The sequence below is a fragment of the Diabrotica virgifera genome, chromosome 5, assembly GCF_917563875.1.
Source record: "Diabrotica virgifera virgifera chromosome 5, PGI_DIABVI_V3a".
NCBI lineage: Eukaryota > Metazoa > Arthropoda > Insecta > Coleoptera > Chrysomelidae > Diabrotica > Diabrotica virgifera.
In genome coordinates, this window is record NC_065447.1 from 9,342,035 (window position 1) to 9,359,977 (window position 17,943).

General features: G+C 33.1%; 1 protein-coding gene across 4 annotated transcripts in view; it reads right to left on the bottom strand.

Annotated features, from left to right (window-relative positions):
- LOC126884930 (protein twisted gastrulation-like) overlaps nt 1–17,943 on the bottom strand; it is a 489,408-nt gene that overhangs the window by 19,651 nt on the left and 451,814 nt on the right. For 2 of the 4 annotated variants that reach the window (XM_050651282.1, XM_050651284.1), the window contains one exon: nt 4,996–5,219. In XM_050651282.1, the coding sequence (XP_050507239.1) occupies nt 4,996–5,209 (214 nt within the window). In that variant the 5' untranslated portion in view covers nt 5,210–5,219. Of the gene's footprint in view, nt 1–4,995; nt 5,220–16,674; nt 16,917–17,943 lie in introns of those variants that run through there. The other 2 variants (XM_050651281.1, XM_050651283.1) reach the window with 2 other exon arrangements.

The window sequence follows — 17,943 nt, forward strand, 5'->3', positions numbered from 1 at the left end:
TAAATACTTGGGTCTTACAATTACACAAGATGGAACGTTGGACAAGAATATCCAAGAAAGGTGCACACAAGGAAGGAAAGCTATCGCATTATTGAACAAAATCCTATGGGACCAAAGTATCTCCAAAGAAAATAAACGTAACATCTATAACAGCATTGTTAAGAGCATTATAACATACAGCAGCGAAGTTTGGCCACTTAAAGAAAAATCCGAAAATATGATCAGAACAACTGAAATGGACTTCTGGAGAAGATCTGCTGGTATATCAAGAATACAAAAAATCAGAAATGCAAGAATATTGGAGATAATGGATGTAAAGCATACAATAATGGACGATATAAAAACAAAGCAACTAAGATGGTTTGGCCACGTACAACGTATGGAAGAAGACAGATTACCCAAGCAAGTGCTACGATGGGCACCAAAAGGACGGCGGAAGAGAGGAAGACCTAGGAAAAGCTGGATAGAAGGAATCCATAGGGAAATCGGAGAAAGAGGCTTGAACGAAGACATGTGCTACGATCGAGAGCAATGGCGATTGGGAATCGGAAGACGTCGTAGAACGTTATAAACCGATTATATATATATATATATACTCAAGAGTAAAGTAGCTTTATTTTTCACAATATTGAACATTGTTATAATGAAAAGTTGTTTGAAATTAAGAGCTATATCTTAATATGTAATTTCATTCAAAAACATTTGAATTTGTTTTTTAATTATGGATAACCAACATTATTTTCAGTTATTTCAATTATTATTATTAATTTTACGAAAAAAGTTATTCTGTATAAAATGTTCTGCATGGTCTAAAACCTAAAATACAACCACGTTATATCAAATGTTGTCAATTTTATACGAAGTATATAAAAAAATATGAATTCCCTTAAGAGTACTTAAATAAAATACCGTTATTTTTCACAATATTGAAAATTGTGATTATGTAAAGTTGTATGGAACTAAAAATCATGTTCCATTATGTAATTACATCCTTCTTATTGAAATATTCTGAACTATAAAGGTACTTTATTCTTGATCGAAATTCATCTTATTTGACATACCTCGTATAAAATTGATCAAATTTGATATTATGTGGTTGTATACAGGATGATTGATATATGTGGCTTTTGAGCATACAGAACTTTTTACAAGGTATACATTTTTTTCGTAAAATTAATAATAAAAGAGATAATAATTTAAATAACTGAAAATAATGTTGGTTATCCATAATTAAAAAACAAATTCATTTTTTTTTCAATTAGAAGGATGAAATTGCATATTAAAATATAGTTGTTAATTCCAAACAAATTTTCATTAAAACAATTTTCAATATTGTGAAAAATAAAGCTACTTACTCTTGAGTAAAATTCAATGTTTTGACATACCTCGTATACGGCTTAAAAAAATTAATAACTAAGGGTTGTGTTTTCAGTTTTAAACCATGCACAACTTTTTATAAAGAATAATTTTTTTTCATAAAACTAAGACACGCTGTATATCCTTTCTTTGTATGTTTTGACAAAACCAAATTAAATTTCAGCAAAGTACAGAAAATAAAGATAGAGATAAAGATAGAAGGCGTTGTCGACTTTATCGGCAACGCATCAGGCACTGCAATAGTGTTCAAATGCCAGTAAGATTTCGGCCATGTGGCTCAGCCAAACGGCGATATTTTCATTAGATGGCTGTAACGTTGCCAGAAACATATCAAATATATATGTTCGGCAACATATTGCTTCAAAAACTAGCCCGTCTAAATGCCCCTTTAAACGTAGATCAATCCATGACTGAGCTGACGACTCGTGAAAAATAAAATCCCACAACTTCTCATCACTACATTGAAATGCAGAATGTAGATGACCAGGATGAGCTAATGATAGAAACAGATTCTGAACCTGAGGCCTCATGTTTTTTTGATTAAATGAACACATCCACTACTTGCATTATTTGTTGTTAAGAAGAAACTTTCATTTTTTTATCAAATAAATTTTGTGTTCTCTGTTGTTTTTGCATTTTGTTTATATATTATAAAGAACACTGTTGTTTAGTCTCATAATTTTGTATACAATTTCATGACTTTTAATACCCTATTTCATCTTCAACAATATCCCTAAGTGCGTCGTAGGGTTCATTCTCAGAAAATTCTCCATATCGAGAATATTCTCTGATTTTTCATTCTCGAGAATTTTCCAACACTAGACATAACATAAAGTAGCAACAACATAAAGATTTATATTAAAAATATTTATTCTCAATCCAAATCTACATATTAAAAAAATCACTCAATTTACTTTTTACGACAAAATTTCTGTAAAAAACTAACACATTTATGTTGGTTTATAGTAAACAGGGAGGAATTAATGACAAATAAATAGTAAAAATGCATGATGTCACAGTGTTAAATAATTTAAATTGGTCAAATATATGAAATAATATAGTGGCCCATGCGTAATTGTTCTGTCACAATGTTAAATAAAGTGCTTCCACTAGAAGATTGTTATAATACGGACAGAAAAACAAATAAATACGTACAAGAAATCACTCTTCAAACTGCAGACAGATTTTAGTCTAGACTAATAATTAATACCGCATTCCCAAAAGATCTTTTATATTAGATTAAATTCAATTACAAAGATGGCAAACTGTTGCCTGACTAAACCAAATACATTTGAGATGAAAAAAGAAATATTATCATAAAGAAAAATTCAGAAACGAATATTAGAATCTTTTATTTAATTTTTATTAGGTAGTTATATTTATTTTCTTATAATAAAGTATATAGAAGGAAGAGGTTCATATAAAAAATCTAAATATTAAAAATAATAGAAATTTCGAACTAAAATAAAAATAAAGACTTCAAAAAAATAAGGTGGAACAAAAATTAGAAAAAAAAGAATGTGTGTGTATAGTACTTTGTACGCACGTAAGAAGTTATACTTCTATTATATAATTTCAACGAAATAAATATACTTAACAGTTATAATACAAAAAATTAACAATAATTACCAAAAATTAACAATGCCAAATATTAAAAAAAAGAAGAAAAAAGTATGAATCGTCCGGGATTTGAACCCGCAATCTCGCGATTTCTCGATCTCTGGTCCAATGCTCTACCAACAAGGCCATCAAGGCGCATGCCACTGACGTTTCAGATATACATAATTAAACATCACGAGACAAGTGAAATATAAAAATAGATGTTTTATTATTTTACGCCCAAGGAAGACAAATCCAAAGACACAAAATTATAATAAAAAACCTTTTAAACCACCTTTTTCAAATTGCGCAAGTTATATTATTAATATTAATGTTAATAAATGAAATATAAATATTTTGACGTTTCACAATTTGACAATTCACTTTTAACTGCAGTGCCTTAAAAATTTTAAAGCACTACTGCCTTAAAGTAGCATTTTTAACACGTTTGTAGAAAAATATATTTAAAAACACTAATATATTCTTTCCACACCTTTTCTGGACTGATACATACATAAATTAAAACATTTAGTAACTTAACTCCATACTTAGGTCCAATAATTAGGTCCATGACAAATATCAAGATTCAAAATTGATCGGAATAGCTATTTATATAATAAAGGAGGAAAGTGCTACTTTTCCTCCCGAGAATGAAGTTTACCTACTGTAAGTAATCATTCAAGGCTCAAGGGAGAAAAAGGCACCTTACTCCCATGTTATACATATGATTTTTCCACCTTCCTCAAATAACAAGTCATTTTTTCATTTTTAAATATATTAATTTATGTAACTAACTAACAAAATTAATTAGAGAAGTAAAACTAACAAGTAGGTACAGTCTAACTGTCAACTGTCAAATATACGTCAAATTAAATGATATACCAATACGTCACTTTTACTTTTCCTCCCTAGGGAGAAAAGTACTTTTATTCCCTAGGAAGGAAAAGTACGACTGCTCCGTACAATCAGGTCAGGAAAAGTACACTTTCGGTACAGTTAGGTGGAAAAAATTATTTCATATGATGTATAAAACATTTCGATAGCGAATGGAGTAGACTGGCCAACCGAATGTACAGAAACATACATAGAAGGATTTTGGAATGCCAAGTCCAAATTTGCCGCGAAATCATATCGCTGAAGAATGATGCAATCGCTGTTACTAGATATAACAATCCTGAGATATAGTTTGAGAAAAGAAATACAGCGAAAACTTGGGAAATTCTTAGTAGTAATAGTACTCATACGTAAAGAGAAGTACAAGTAAATAACTTCTAATAACTTCTAAGACGAAATAAGAAATTCAAGTTCCAAAAATCTGAAGACCTATACCGTGGAACCATTTTCTGGATACAACCTTAATGTCTGCCTTCTACAATTTTACAAGGCAAGCAAACGACGAATAAAGGAGACGAAAGGTACTATACAATATGCAGTCACATTCCGTCCATTCGTCTAAGTAAAAATTCCAACAAAAGTTGGTTCCGTGTACACACAATATGAGTAAACCGAGAAAATAAAAAACAGCTTATGGTATGTTTCATTTCGGTTCAGAGATTATCAATCATCTCTTCATAGCCATCTGAAGATCTCTGGAAAGAGGTGTTATGTTCGTGTAAAACTCCCTTAACCATGAATGTAGGTTGGTACTACTGTCATCTGAACGACAGCTGTCAGATACTTAATACTGCGATAAGAAAATGCATAATTCTTTAAAATAAAGTATTTTACATCGAGTATTATTTCATTACAAATACTTACGTCCTTTAAGTACAAAGGACTTGACAAGAGGGAAGCGTACTTCGGGGGATGACTGATCATATTTGAACCGTATTTTGCTAATTAGCTCAGAGTAAGATATAAAAACAGATAGACGGGATAATGAACTGAAGGAGACAAGGAAGAAAATGAGACCTGTTAATACAAGCGTACTTCAGGGGATGACTGATCATATTTGAACCGAAATGAAACCTAAGCTGTCGTTCATTAACTTCTAAGAATGAAATATTAAAAAAATCTTACCAACACAAGAACAGCATTCGCTGTAGAGATAACTTAGACAATTAATACATTCTTTGCAGCACGTACAGTTCTTCAAGTCGCAGTTGCAGGATTTCGTTAGCAAACATTTGCTGACGACACTACCACAAACGGCCTCATTGCAGCTTTCTCCTGTGTCTATTAGCAAGAACAGGGATGCCGTTAGCAAAGCTAGCGGTACAAATTGGATTAACATGGCGAATTACCTAAAAAATAAATTGTATGTTACATATTTGTCAATAACAAAAATTGAATGGGATTTATGTGATTGATTTACATATTTTGTAGTGAAAACGAGGTTTTTGAACCTCGCCATGATACGAGTATGTTGACAATACAGTATAGTGTTACGATTCCCAACATCACGCAGGCCGATCCTGACGTCGCGTCTGTAGATGCTTCTGGAGACCGAATCGAACGAACCGAGAAAAAATTTCTCTGATGTACATATGATGTAGTCTGAATGTACATATTCAATTCGATTTTATTCTATTTGTTCCAGGCCCGGTCTAGAATATTGGAGAACAAAATCGGTGAATACTTAAATAGAAGTAAAGGTGTAAACAACGTTAAGAATAAAAACTAATAAAGAGTTTTTCAATTAAAATAAAGTTAAAATAAATAAAAACGTAACAATAGAATAAGAACAAATGAGCCGCTGAAAGCAAAAGTGGCGTAAGTCAAAGAATCAAGTTCTCCGCAAGTATGTAAGTGCTTTAGCAGAAATTCTGTACACACGAAGGTTTTTATGGAATTTGTTTTTTATTTGGGTAAAAGAATGTATTATATTTATTTATCCAAACAAAAAACAAATTCCATAAACACCTTTTTTGACTTACACCACTTTTGCTCTCAGCGGCTCTAAATGCAGAAACAAAATAATCGAAAAACTTGTAAAACTGGTTAAAAAAGAGTTTTCTACAGAAAAAAAGACCACTTGGGCGTCCCGAAATGCAATCGAGAGATAATATCCAACAACTTGCTAAAAAATTGAAAAAAAAATGTACAATCGGCCAAGTTTCATTAAGGATTGCAGCTCTAGGTGATGATGATAACAGTAAAACAGAAAAATAGTGAACACTTTTAGTATGGGAGTGCTGGCGGCTACACCATGAATATTATGGGAGACTATAATATAGTCAGAGACCATAACATGTCAAGAAATCGAATTATCCGAAAATCAGTTTGAATTTTTATAAGGCGGGTCGATATAATGCTATAAGTTATGAAGATGCCAGCATTAGATGGAGGGTAAATTTCAACTCAGAGTTGAATTGCATCATTGTTGGGTGATAGTTTATTATCTATTCTCATTGGTGTTGGCTGAAGTACATTGGTCACAAGACGTATCGCGTTCAACAATAAATTAATAACTTAATACGAAGAAAATCCGAATGGAACATGATTGCAGACGTTTAGTGACGTTAAAAGATCTCTACCCATATTAGACTATTTTTGTACCATGTGAAAATCATATGAATAAAAACATACTGACTGAAACTTACCAATCACGATGATTGTAAATAGTATACTATATTTATAATCTGTGCAGAAAATGAATAAGCAGAATGTGCAATTATGGCAAAATATTGCATTTACGTTTTCGTTGATGAAATCAATTGTAGATAAAGTTACTAGATTTTTTGTTCATTGGTTTTGTTTTGACGAAGAAGTGATACTATTATGACACATGTCTATCATCGATTTTTGCTTACTCACATATTGATAAAGTATATTAAGTTTTGCGCGTAGCTAGCTTACGAATCAATGGCTATTAATATGATTACAAGAATACTGTTACGATAATTGACGTGTCTGTTAACAATAGCACATAAAGCATAACATGCTTGGTTCAACTTTGTGGGATCTATTTCTTTTCCAAAATACGAATCTAAAACTTATTTTTCTATGATACCCAACCCAAACGGTGTAAACCAGGTAGGTATGTGGAATTCTACAGATCAATCTTTCTTATAAACTCCCTAGGAAAAATCTTTAGGTGTATCCTTAAAGAGAGTTACTGTATCAATGTCTCTGTATCGACATCATCCCAAGTAATCAATATGTATTCAAATTTAGTAGATCAGCATCCCATGCATTAATGGTCATGATTTTATGATCATCACTACATAAGTCACACAATGTATTATATAAACGACAATAATATCACGATAGCCACATTTCTAATCGTAAAAAAGATCTTCGATATAGTCTGGCATGACGGATTGATCAGGAAGCTAGTTTACATCAGATTCCTCTAAAGTTTATAAAATACCCAAAATTATTCACCCAAAAAATCATCCAAGCACAAAATTTTAAAGCACAAAACTCCCTAAAACTTTCCTATTCCCTTCGGAAACATATTCGGAAACAAATGGGTCCACAGACCCAAAAACAAGAACCTTACACCTATATCTACCGTCAATCTTATTGGGGAAAGAAGATCATCATCATCAACAGCTATTCCATCCATCGTTGCATGTAAGCCTCGCTTAGGTGTGCCCATTCATATCTGTTTGCTGTTTTTTGCATCCATTAGTGGCCAGCCATTCTCTTGATGTCACCAATTCATCTTGTTTGAGGCCTCCTCTACTTCTTTTGCTTGCCCTTGGTCGCCACACGAGAATTCGCTTTTTTGTCAATCTTATTACAAAATTGTATCTACGAACTCCCGGACGATTCACCACATTGGGGTATCGCACTAGTACGGGGACGTAGACGTAACAATCGTCTGATATGAAAAGCATTGGCTAGTTTATCATACAACAGAACGGGGCGATACCGGTGAGTGCAAGGCACGTGCGCTTTTTATTGTTCTGCGGCACGTATCGTGTACGTCCCGTCCTAACGTAAATCAGCCCTAAAAGCTTTTTATCATTTTGGCGATTTTTCTTATTGTTTGGAGTTCATATCGTTATTCTTGTCTCCTGCATGGAAAATCTAGCGCTTTTGTTAAGTACTAAATTATTTTTGTCGACAATGAAAGTGTGATCAATATTTGTGGCTCTGTAGTCTGTTTGAGTGAAGGTATTTGCCTTCATAGAAGGCAAATATCTTCTTCAAATTTTTGATTTTCCAATCGTACATAAGTTGATGTTCGCTAGTGGAATCTGAGAATTGTAAATTCAACAAATCTAAATGATTGATTCTAAGTTATTGAGATTGAAATCTCAATAAAATCGAAGTTAATTTGGATTCTTACGCTAAGTAAAAATAGAAGCAGGTATACGAAAACTGTTATTATAGTGATTAATACTGTTTGAAGGTATGTTGAATAACAATCTCCAAAAATATCTCATCAAATAGAATAACTGCGTAAAACGGTACAGAAGGTTATTAAAATATACTATTTTTTGTTTATCCTTCCTGTCTGTGCAGTAAGCAAAATCCTTGCACTGTTTTGGGTTTTTAGATCTTCTTTTTCTTAGGCTTTCCGCCTGAGGATATTCATACGACACTGTCGTGTATGATATCTATAAAGTACATTATATCAAAAATCCAATATCTATCAAATATCAAAACTAAAAATTCTAGTTTACTTCAGATAGTTTTGTTGGTTCATAATCAAACACATAAATACTTTTCGAGTTGTCATTTCAGAAATGAGCTATATATCGATTCCTAGATATTTCATTATTTGCAACATGATGATCAAAAACAAATAAAGAGGAATCCAGAGAATTTACTGAAAAGTCAAGGCGTCAAACAGGGATGCATGCTGAGTCATTGCTGAGTCGACTGCTATTCTCAGTGGTACTGAATGAAGCGATAAAGAAAGCCAAGAGAAGAATGAGAAAACTAACATTAGGATACTGGCAAATGAAACGGACTCAACTATCGGAGCTACTATTTGCAGACGACATGGTATTGATAGCAGAAAAGAGAGAAGACTTAGAAAGCAATCTTGAAATCCTAGAAGAACTATCAAACATAAATATGAAAATTAATACAGAGAAAACAAAAACAATGATAATTTCAAATACGAGAAAGAAACACGCAATAGAATTAGACGGGAAACAACTAAAGCAAGTGGAATATTTTAAATACCTAGGAGTAATAATCGAATCAAATGGTAAACAAGACATAGAAATAAACGAGAGAATGGGACGAACAGGAAGCTTATTTAACTCTATGAAAACAACATTTTTAGGGAAAAAAGAGATACCGGAGAAAGTAAAAACGGCAGTCGTTAAATCAGTAGTTAGACTAACAATCATGTATAGCAGCGAGACATGGACATTGACGGGGAGACAAAAATCCAGAGTCAATGCTATGGAAATGAGGTTCCTGAGGAAAATAGCAAACTGAAAGAGGACAGACAAAATACGAAACGAAACAATTAGACAAAACCTAAAACTAGAACCAATCAATGAATAAATAGTGGAGGGACAACTTATATGGTTCGGGCACGTGTGTAGAATGTCGAACGAGAGGCTAACAAAACGAGTGTTCGAAACGAGAGTGCAGGGGAAAAACAAAAGAGGAAGACCAAGAGTTATGTGGGTAGATGAAATTAGGAAAGAAGTCGAGAAGAAGGGATTGACATTGGAAAGTGCAAGAAACCTAACGCAAGATCGGAAAGCATGGAGACTACAATGCCAACTCAACTCCACCAGCCTTACACCTAAAGGTAGAAAGGCTTAGGACTAAGTAAGTAAGATGATCAAAAAGACAAACTCCAAAGAAAAAATAGATAGGAAAAACATTTATTGACTGAAGAGACTCTCAACCTAGTAGAAGAAAGACGAAGACTTCATCATCAATGATAATAGTGGAAATACCATAACAAGCCCAGACCAGAAAGTATTTCAGCGGTGTGGAAACAATATTAAGAACAATCACCCAGACAATAATACAGAGAAAAGAAGTTATCAACAAGAACCACAAATACTGAGATAACAAATTGAGGTGGCGATAAAAAAAGATAAAATTCAGAAAAGTACAAGGTGAAGATGAACTAAAAGCTGGAACACTCAAACAATTGGGAGAGGTAGGGGCTTAAAATAATGCTCAGAATCTGCAGTAAAATTTAGAAGACCGGAAAATGGCCAAATTGCTGGGTTAAAGTAGGTACCAGTACACTTTAGAAGACCAAAAATAAGCATTTTTTCAAGATTTTTTTTCTCAGAACCCATATTAAAAACGAACCTAAAACTTTTTACATATTAATATCTAACTCTTAGAGAATACAAAAAATATATCTTTTTTCATTTATGCATGTACACTAATATTGTAGAGGGTGCCAAAATCGAGGCCTCTAAAAAAAGTAGTTCCGATGGCGGACAGTTAATCTCAGGATTGGGATATCTGAAACAAAAAAATCGTATGGTATTCGAAAAAGGAAGGTCTCTTACGTGACAATTTATTACCGTTAGTGAAAAATTACCCTTAAAAAAGGTTTTATGGAAATTTGAAAAAAATTTGTGAAAAAATCTTCTATTTTTCTTTAGTTTTTCATGGTTAAAAAATATTTATTTTTTATTTTTTGTCAAATTGTGGTGAATTGCCACGTAAGAAACCTTCCTTTTTCAAATGCAGTTCCATTTTTTTGTTTTAGATATCCCAATCCTGAGATTAACTGTCCGCCATCATTTTTCGAGGCCTCGACTTTTGCGCCCTTTACAATATTAGTGCACATGCATAAATGAAAAAAGATATATTTTTTGTACTCTCTAAGAGTTAGATATTAATATGTAAAAAGATTTATGTTCATTTTTAATAAAGGTTTTGAGAAAAAAATTCTTGAAAAAAATGATTATTTTTGGTCTTCTAAAGTGTACTAGTACCTTAAACTAACTTTTATTCCCATATTTAAAAAGGTTTCAACGACAGATTGCAGCAATTACCGTATCTCATGGGAGCAAAGTACTTCTAACCATCAGCCATCATCAAAGAAAGAGTAAAATAACTCTCCAAGAAAAATTCTCCAAAAACAAAGCAGATTCGGTCCAACTAGGAGAACAAGAGAAAAGATTCTTAATATTCGTTAAATTATAGAAAAATCCCGAGAGATTAATATAGAAAAATGTTTATTTTATGTTTTGTTGACTACTCCAAGGCCTTCGACAATGTTAAATGGAAGAAAATGTGGCATATTCTTAGAGAAATGGCCAAGCCAGAACACCTAAGCTAGTTATAAACACATGCCATTCTATACAAATCATCTTAAATTATGTTTTAAGGGAATTGATGATTTCTATTTTGGTAAAGATTAATTGGCAACTGTAGGTAGGTATACTCTCGTAAGTCAATTTACCCGTTTGTTTACAAGTGAATAATTTGCACGTAAACATTGAAGTGTAAACAGGTGTTACTGATAAGATTATACGGTGCTAATTACAGAAAACAGAAGAAAGTGTTCTTCAACTTACACAAAAAGTCAATACAAATCATGTGTATGATTTCTTGTTTGTTGATTACAAATACGCTTTCATTAGCATTTCACATTGTATTTATTCGAACTGTTGTATGATAGAAAATGCATTCAAGCATCAAAAACCGAAAATCTTTTCAGGCCATAATGAAATGGCTTTCCCTAATAGGTCTGGATCCCGCGTATGAAAAAAAAGTTGAATAATAGCAAGCTGAAAATTTGTTAATAGCTTAAGGGTGTCTAGTCGGATAAACTTTGATATATGGGAACACTGGAATAGGGGCAGTTTTAATTGTGGAACAGGTTAAAAATTTGGAACGGTCACAACACGAAAACGGCACATTTATTTTGTCCGACATAATAGACTTATAACACTCCTAACAGAGATTAAACTCCCATGCAAAAAACAGACTGCTATTTATTACCTGTCATAATTCCTGCCATTTGACATATTCTACATGTTCCACTCATTAAAAAGCCCATTTGGTAATAAATAGCAGTCTGATTTTTGCATGAGAGTTTAATCTCTGTTCGGAGAGTTTAAGTCTGTTCTGTCGGACAAAATAAATGTGCCGTTTTCGTGGTGTGACCGTTCCAAATTTTTAACCTGTTCCACAGTTAAAACTGCCCCTGTTCCAGTGTTCCCATATATCAAAGTTTATCCGACTAGACACTAGACACCAGCTTGCTATTAATCAACTTTTTTTTCATACGCGGGATCCAGACCTATAATGTAGTAAAAATTATAGTGAAATGATGGCATCTCCTGATGTATAATTTTCCGGAAGCATACTGAGCATCCATTCGGATGTCTGGGTCAGAAATTTTTCAGGGGAACACCATCACAGGTTAGAAAAACTGAGATAGGGTTTTGGAATCTTCGAAGTGTTTAGGTACGCATCCATACAAGGGTGAACCCCGGTCCGTGTAGCAGCTCCACATAGTGGATACGTCGGTGAACTCCGCTTGGTGCTCAGTGCTCACCCTCTTTGATTCAACCGCTTTGCGGTTTATATGTAGGGGACCGCATGCCGTATCCACTTGAGCAGCTACAGGAGTAGGGTTCACCCTTGTATGGATACGTAATTAAATACGTACCTTAAGGTTACGTTCATTACGGAGACCATCGCATGGTATCCTAGCCTAGAGCATAGTATCCTACTCTTCATATTCGTGAATTCTCGCATATAAAATAATGCATTTATTTTACCTGGCGATCGAAACTATATTATCGATCGCTATGTAAAATAAATGCATTATTTTAAATGCGAGAATTCACGAATAGGAAGAGTAGGATACTATGCTCTAGGCTAGGATACCATGCGATGGTCTCCATAGTGAACGTAACCTGACAGGTCAGAGTGTGGAGTTAGTAGATGCGCTTAAAAGAAGGAAAATACAAATTCCTTGCATTGAGAAGACTATAAGTCCGTCCCACCTTGACTTTACAGTATAAGCAAGTATAAGAAACATAGGCAATGCAGTCCTAATAAGAGTTGTTAGTGCGGAGATGCCGACTTTATCAAAAATAGTTTGTAATCGATCATTATAGAGATTAAATTAAAACTGTTTTAGAAAGGAAATCTACAATTTTAGGATTCATATGCGCTTAAGTTTATTTGATATTGTACTATAGTTATTCCGCATATGAATCCTAAAATTGTAGATTACCTTTCTAAAACAGTTTTAATTTAAGCTTTCTAATGTTAGATTACAAATCCTTTTTGATCAAATCGGCATATCCTCTCATAAGGACTGCATTGCCTATGTTCCTTATATTGTAAAGTCAAGGTGGGACGGACTATAAGTGGAAATAACAAAGGGCGAAAGAAGTAGGTAAGTATACAAATTGTAGTAGGTACGTAGGGAAAAGTAACATTGGCAGGGAATTGGTATAATTGCTCATGTTCAAATGAAAGATAGCGTAATAGAAGTTATAAGAACGAGTAATATTATTAGAGGTACCGCTACTAAATTATTTGGAAAAACGTCAGGAAAGAAGTTTGAAAATGACCTGGTAGTGGTCAAAAGAAGTTCAATAAAAAATAAAAGAGGAGAGAAAATTATATAAACAGTGGCAAGAAAATAGGTCGGACACAGATCTAAAACTATATGATCGCCAAAAAGGAAGCGAAGGAAGCAGTAGGAAAAACAAGATACATATTTAAAATAGCCAAACATAGAGCAAAGAAAACAAAAGATTTGAATTAGTTTAGATGTATTCCGAGATGAAAATAAGAAGAGATGCATGCAGTAGAATTAGGGCTGGATAGATGAAGTCGAAGGCAGCGAGTGGTGTGTTGTGTGACAGAAAAATTCCAATGAAGCTAAACGGAAAATTCTAACAGCCATAAGGCCAACACTACGATGTATAGGTATAGAACTTAACGATGGGCAGTTAAAAAGAAAGAGGAATAACGAATGCATGTGGTGGATAAAATTGACAATGACTAGGTATATTAGAGGATAAATAACATTTGTTACGCCGACGACACCGCGATAATCACAGATAATGAACATGACTTCCAGTTGATGCTAAATAAAATAAATACCGCAGGAAAAACATATGGCTTGAAGATAAATGCTGGAAAAACCAAAGGCATGGTAATAAGAAAGGGCACACTTTTCAGAGTACAACACACAACATTCAAATACTTGAGAATGATGGTGAATGACCAATGGGATCATCAACAAGAAATAAAATGCCTTACGGAACAAGCAAGACAAGCTTTTATTAAATTTAGGCCCGGTACTTTATGTCTCGATTAACAGTCTGTTAGTTATCCGGGGTTTAATCGGGACCTCTTTAGGGTCTCTTGCGTTGTAATAATTACAATTGCAAGTATTATTATAATTCTAAATAAGTATAATAATTAATATAATTGCATTTATTACAACGAAAGAGACCCTAAAGAGGTCCCGATTAAATTCCGGATAACTAACCGGCTGTTAATCGAGACATAAAGTACGGGGCCTAAATTTAATAAAAGCTTGTCTTACCGGGCCTTAAACCTGTATTTTGTAACCGCAATATTTTCTTCAATCTTCGTTATAGATTGGTAAGTGCTATGTATGGTCCATATTGTTATATAGCATGGAGGCATGGACATTGAAAACATCTTCCACTAATAAGTTCTTCGAAATATGGCGGCCTTGTGGAGGCCTTCGAAATGGAAAATACGCAATCCCTCAACTAATCATCCATGGAAAGATTGAGGGGAAGAGAGGAGTGGGTTGCAAACAAATGACGTAGCTGAGAAATATAAAGAACTGGACAGGCATAAGTTATGCGGATAGGGAGCGGATTTATATGCGATCAATTTTGATGAAATATGCGCATATATATGCGGTAAAAAATTACGAAATATGCGCAAGATATGCACAAAAATTCAAAAAATGCACATTTCGAAAAACCACAAATTTTTTGTTCTATTCTATTCTAAGGGGTTCTTTTATAGGGGGGGCGGCAATCTTATTTATTATCTTTCAAATAAAATCATTTTTTTATAATATATGCAATTTATTCACAGTTTTTACAAAAACTGCTACCAATAGTTACCTATTTAAAATAAAACAACAATATCACTATAAATATATTATTATCTTCGATTATTAATTCACTACAATGTGTTTTCCAAATTCTTTACGAGGAAACATATTCTTTGATTAGATAAAATATTTTTAAACTTGAAAAATTCCTTTCAACATCAATAGAAGTAATTCAGTAATTGGGGCGTATTTAAAATAACTTGTTAATTTCCGTTATTAAATCGTAAAACTATGGTTAAAGGTGTAAATTCTCTTAACAATAGAGGATTTAAAAGAATCACCAGAATTATAGGTATCTAATATAATAAAAGTAAATAAAATTCGGATTTCCGGGTAAACCCTCCATCATCACTTTAACATCCTACAATCATTTTATAACGGGTTACTATAAGCACTATAAGTACTTTGTGTAAAGATCGGGTATTTTCTAAGAAAAAATGAAAGGCAATGAATGAGCCGTGTCAAATTAAAAAATTTAAAATTTTTTTTGGACTTAAATGTTTTTTAATAGGCACAAAATATGCATGTTTCTTTAAAAATATGCAAAATTTAGTAAAGTTCTCAAATATGCGAAATATGCATGCAATATGCATTTAGCATAAAATCCGCTTCCTAGGCATAACTAGCATTGTCGAACTTTTGCATGCCGCAAAAGAGAAACGTCTGAACAGATAATCCGCCAACGCACTATAGGTGCAGGGAACCATGAGAAGATATTAGTGGAAGCAAAGAATATAGACGTTAATAGTATTATATTTTTTGGGGAAAGTCTAGAGACGGCACTAATTGATGCCAATTGAAGAGCATAGGTTAAGATGATTATATCATGCTCAACGTCGAGACGTTAATCATCCAATACAAAGAATAATTACTGATCTCCGTTTTCCTGGAAGGAGTAGGAAGAAAGACCAAAAAAGACCTGGGGAAACCCTTATAATAGGTAGGACCTGTCGGTAAAGGGCCGTTCCAAATCGGGTATAGAGTATAGAAGGAATCCAAGAATGCAGGAAAAACATAATGGATATATGGGAAGACACCTACAACACACCTTGAGTCATTGTACAGTTATCTTTGTTCAATAATTGATAAAATATATCAGTTGAAAAGAATACCATCAGAAAACTGAGGTAACAAGATGATTTTATGAGAAAAAGTATAAAAAGTAAATGGCGAAAAAGCATTGAAATATGTATACTATAGAATGCGTCGTGGTTAGGTAAGACTCTCGCTTGCAAAAAATAGCTATTTATCCTATGAAATATTGACTCAGAACGCAAAAACAACCAATATCTGGAAAAATTAAAAATACACGAATTAATAGAGAAAACAAATGATTGTCTGTCATATAATTCGCAAAAAAATTCGTAGCGAATTTACTCAATTAGCACTCATCAAGGAATTTAAATGATTAATTCTACAGTTATTAGTTCTCAGAACAGGTACCAGAAGCATAACCAGGTGCAACATTAACATATTCAAATCTCTAAAAAATAATATTCATTAGATAATAAATAATTATACAAGACGACACTTTCTATGTAGATAATTAAATAAATAAGACATGTACTTAAAGTAAACATACATTCACCCTCTTATGTTTTCGGCATGTAAACCAATTAACTCAGTTCATAAATTATGTTTTTTAAGTCAAGTATGTTTTGTTTTCAACAGCCGAAAGCACAAACAGTGGCAGACTCTCTATAACTTGCTATAACTTTACGATTCTCAAGGTTACTCACTTTGTTTTAAAGATGGAGGTACCTTGAAGGTACCCACTGCTTACCTACATCGGTCGCACAATTACTAAAACATAACCAAATGCACTTATGTTTTAGAACCCGTTATGACACTGTTCGATTGTACTGAAACGCGAAAACTTAAAGAGATTGTTGATGAAGAATGGTCAAGCAGAGGCGTGGAGTCGCGACTTAATAAAATAAGCGTAAATGAATGAGCGTTTGTGTTGTGCAGCCGCATCCCCTCCCAGACATGCTAAAATAAGTGGGTAAGTAACTATACGGAGAGGAGATGAAATGTTCTTGAAGATTTTACGGGGTGATAACGTGTTCGTTGAAGCAAAAGGGATGATTTAGAATAGATTTAATTGTATTTATTAATTAATGATGTTTATTAACAAGTATAGAAGAATGAAACTACAGCGATAACTAAACTAAGTGGCATAACAAAGAAGACGCAAATGTTTTCTCAAAAAATTAAATTTTCTAGCAGTGGTGGATCTAGACTTTTGCCTTGGGGAGTTTCAATGAAACAACAACCAATAGATATAAAAAAAAAAGATAAACGCAAACGACATTATTAACATGCAACTATACAGGGTGTCCCGAAAAGATTGTCCCGATAAATTATACGACAGATTCTGGGGTCAAAAATATGTTGATTGAACCTGACTTATCTATACAATAGTGCACACAAAAAAAGTTACAGCCCTTTGATGTTACAAAATGAAAATCAATTTTTTTTCATATATCGAAAACTCTTAGAGATTTTTCATTGAAAATAGACATGTGGCATTCTTATGGCAGCAGCATCTTAAATAAAAATTAAAGTGAAATTTGTGTACCCCATAAAAAATTTATGGGGGTTTTGTTCCCTTAAACACCCCCAAACTTTTGTGTACGTTCCAATTTAATTATTTGTGTGGCACCATTAGTTAAACACACTGTTTTTAAAACATATTTGCCTCTTAGGACTTTTTCGAAAAGCCAGTGTTTATCGAGATATTTTGAATATTTATCGAATCCACCATATATTTCGTACCATCAATGCATGACTATCACAACCCAAAAATTGCCATTTTTTGTTTTTTATGAATCTGTAATGGTAATGGGTAGTCTAATATAATGCAAGAGTATTATAACTTAACATTAATATTGTTTAATAATGTCTTATATTAAATTTTGAGTTATAATTCTCTTTCATTATGTTAGACTACCCATTACCATTACAGATTCATAAAAAACAAAAAATGACAATTTTTGAGTTGTGAT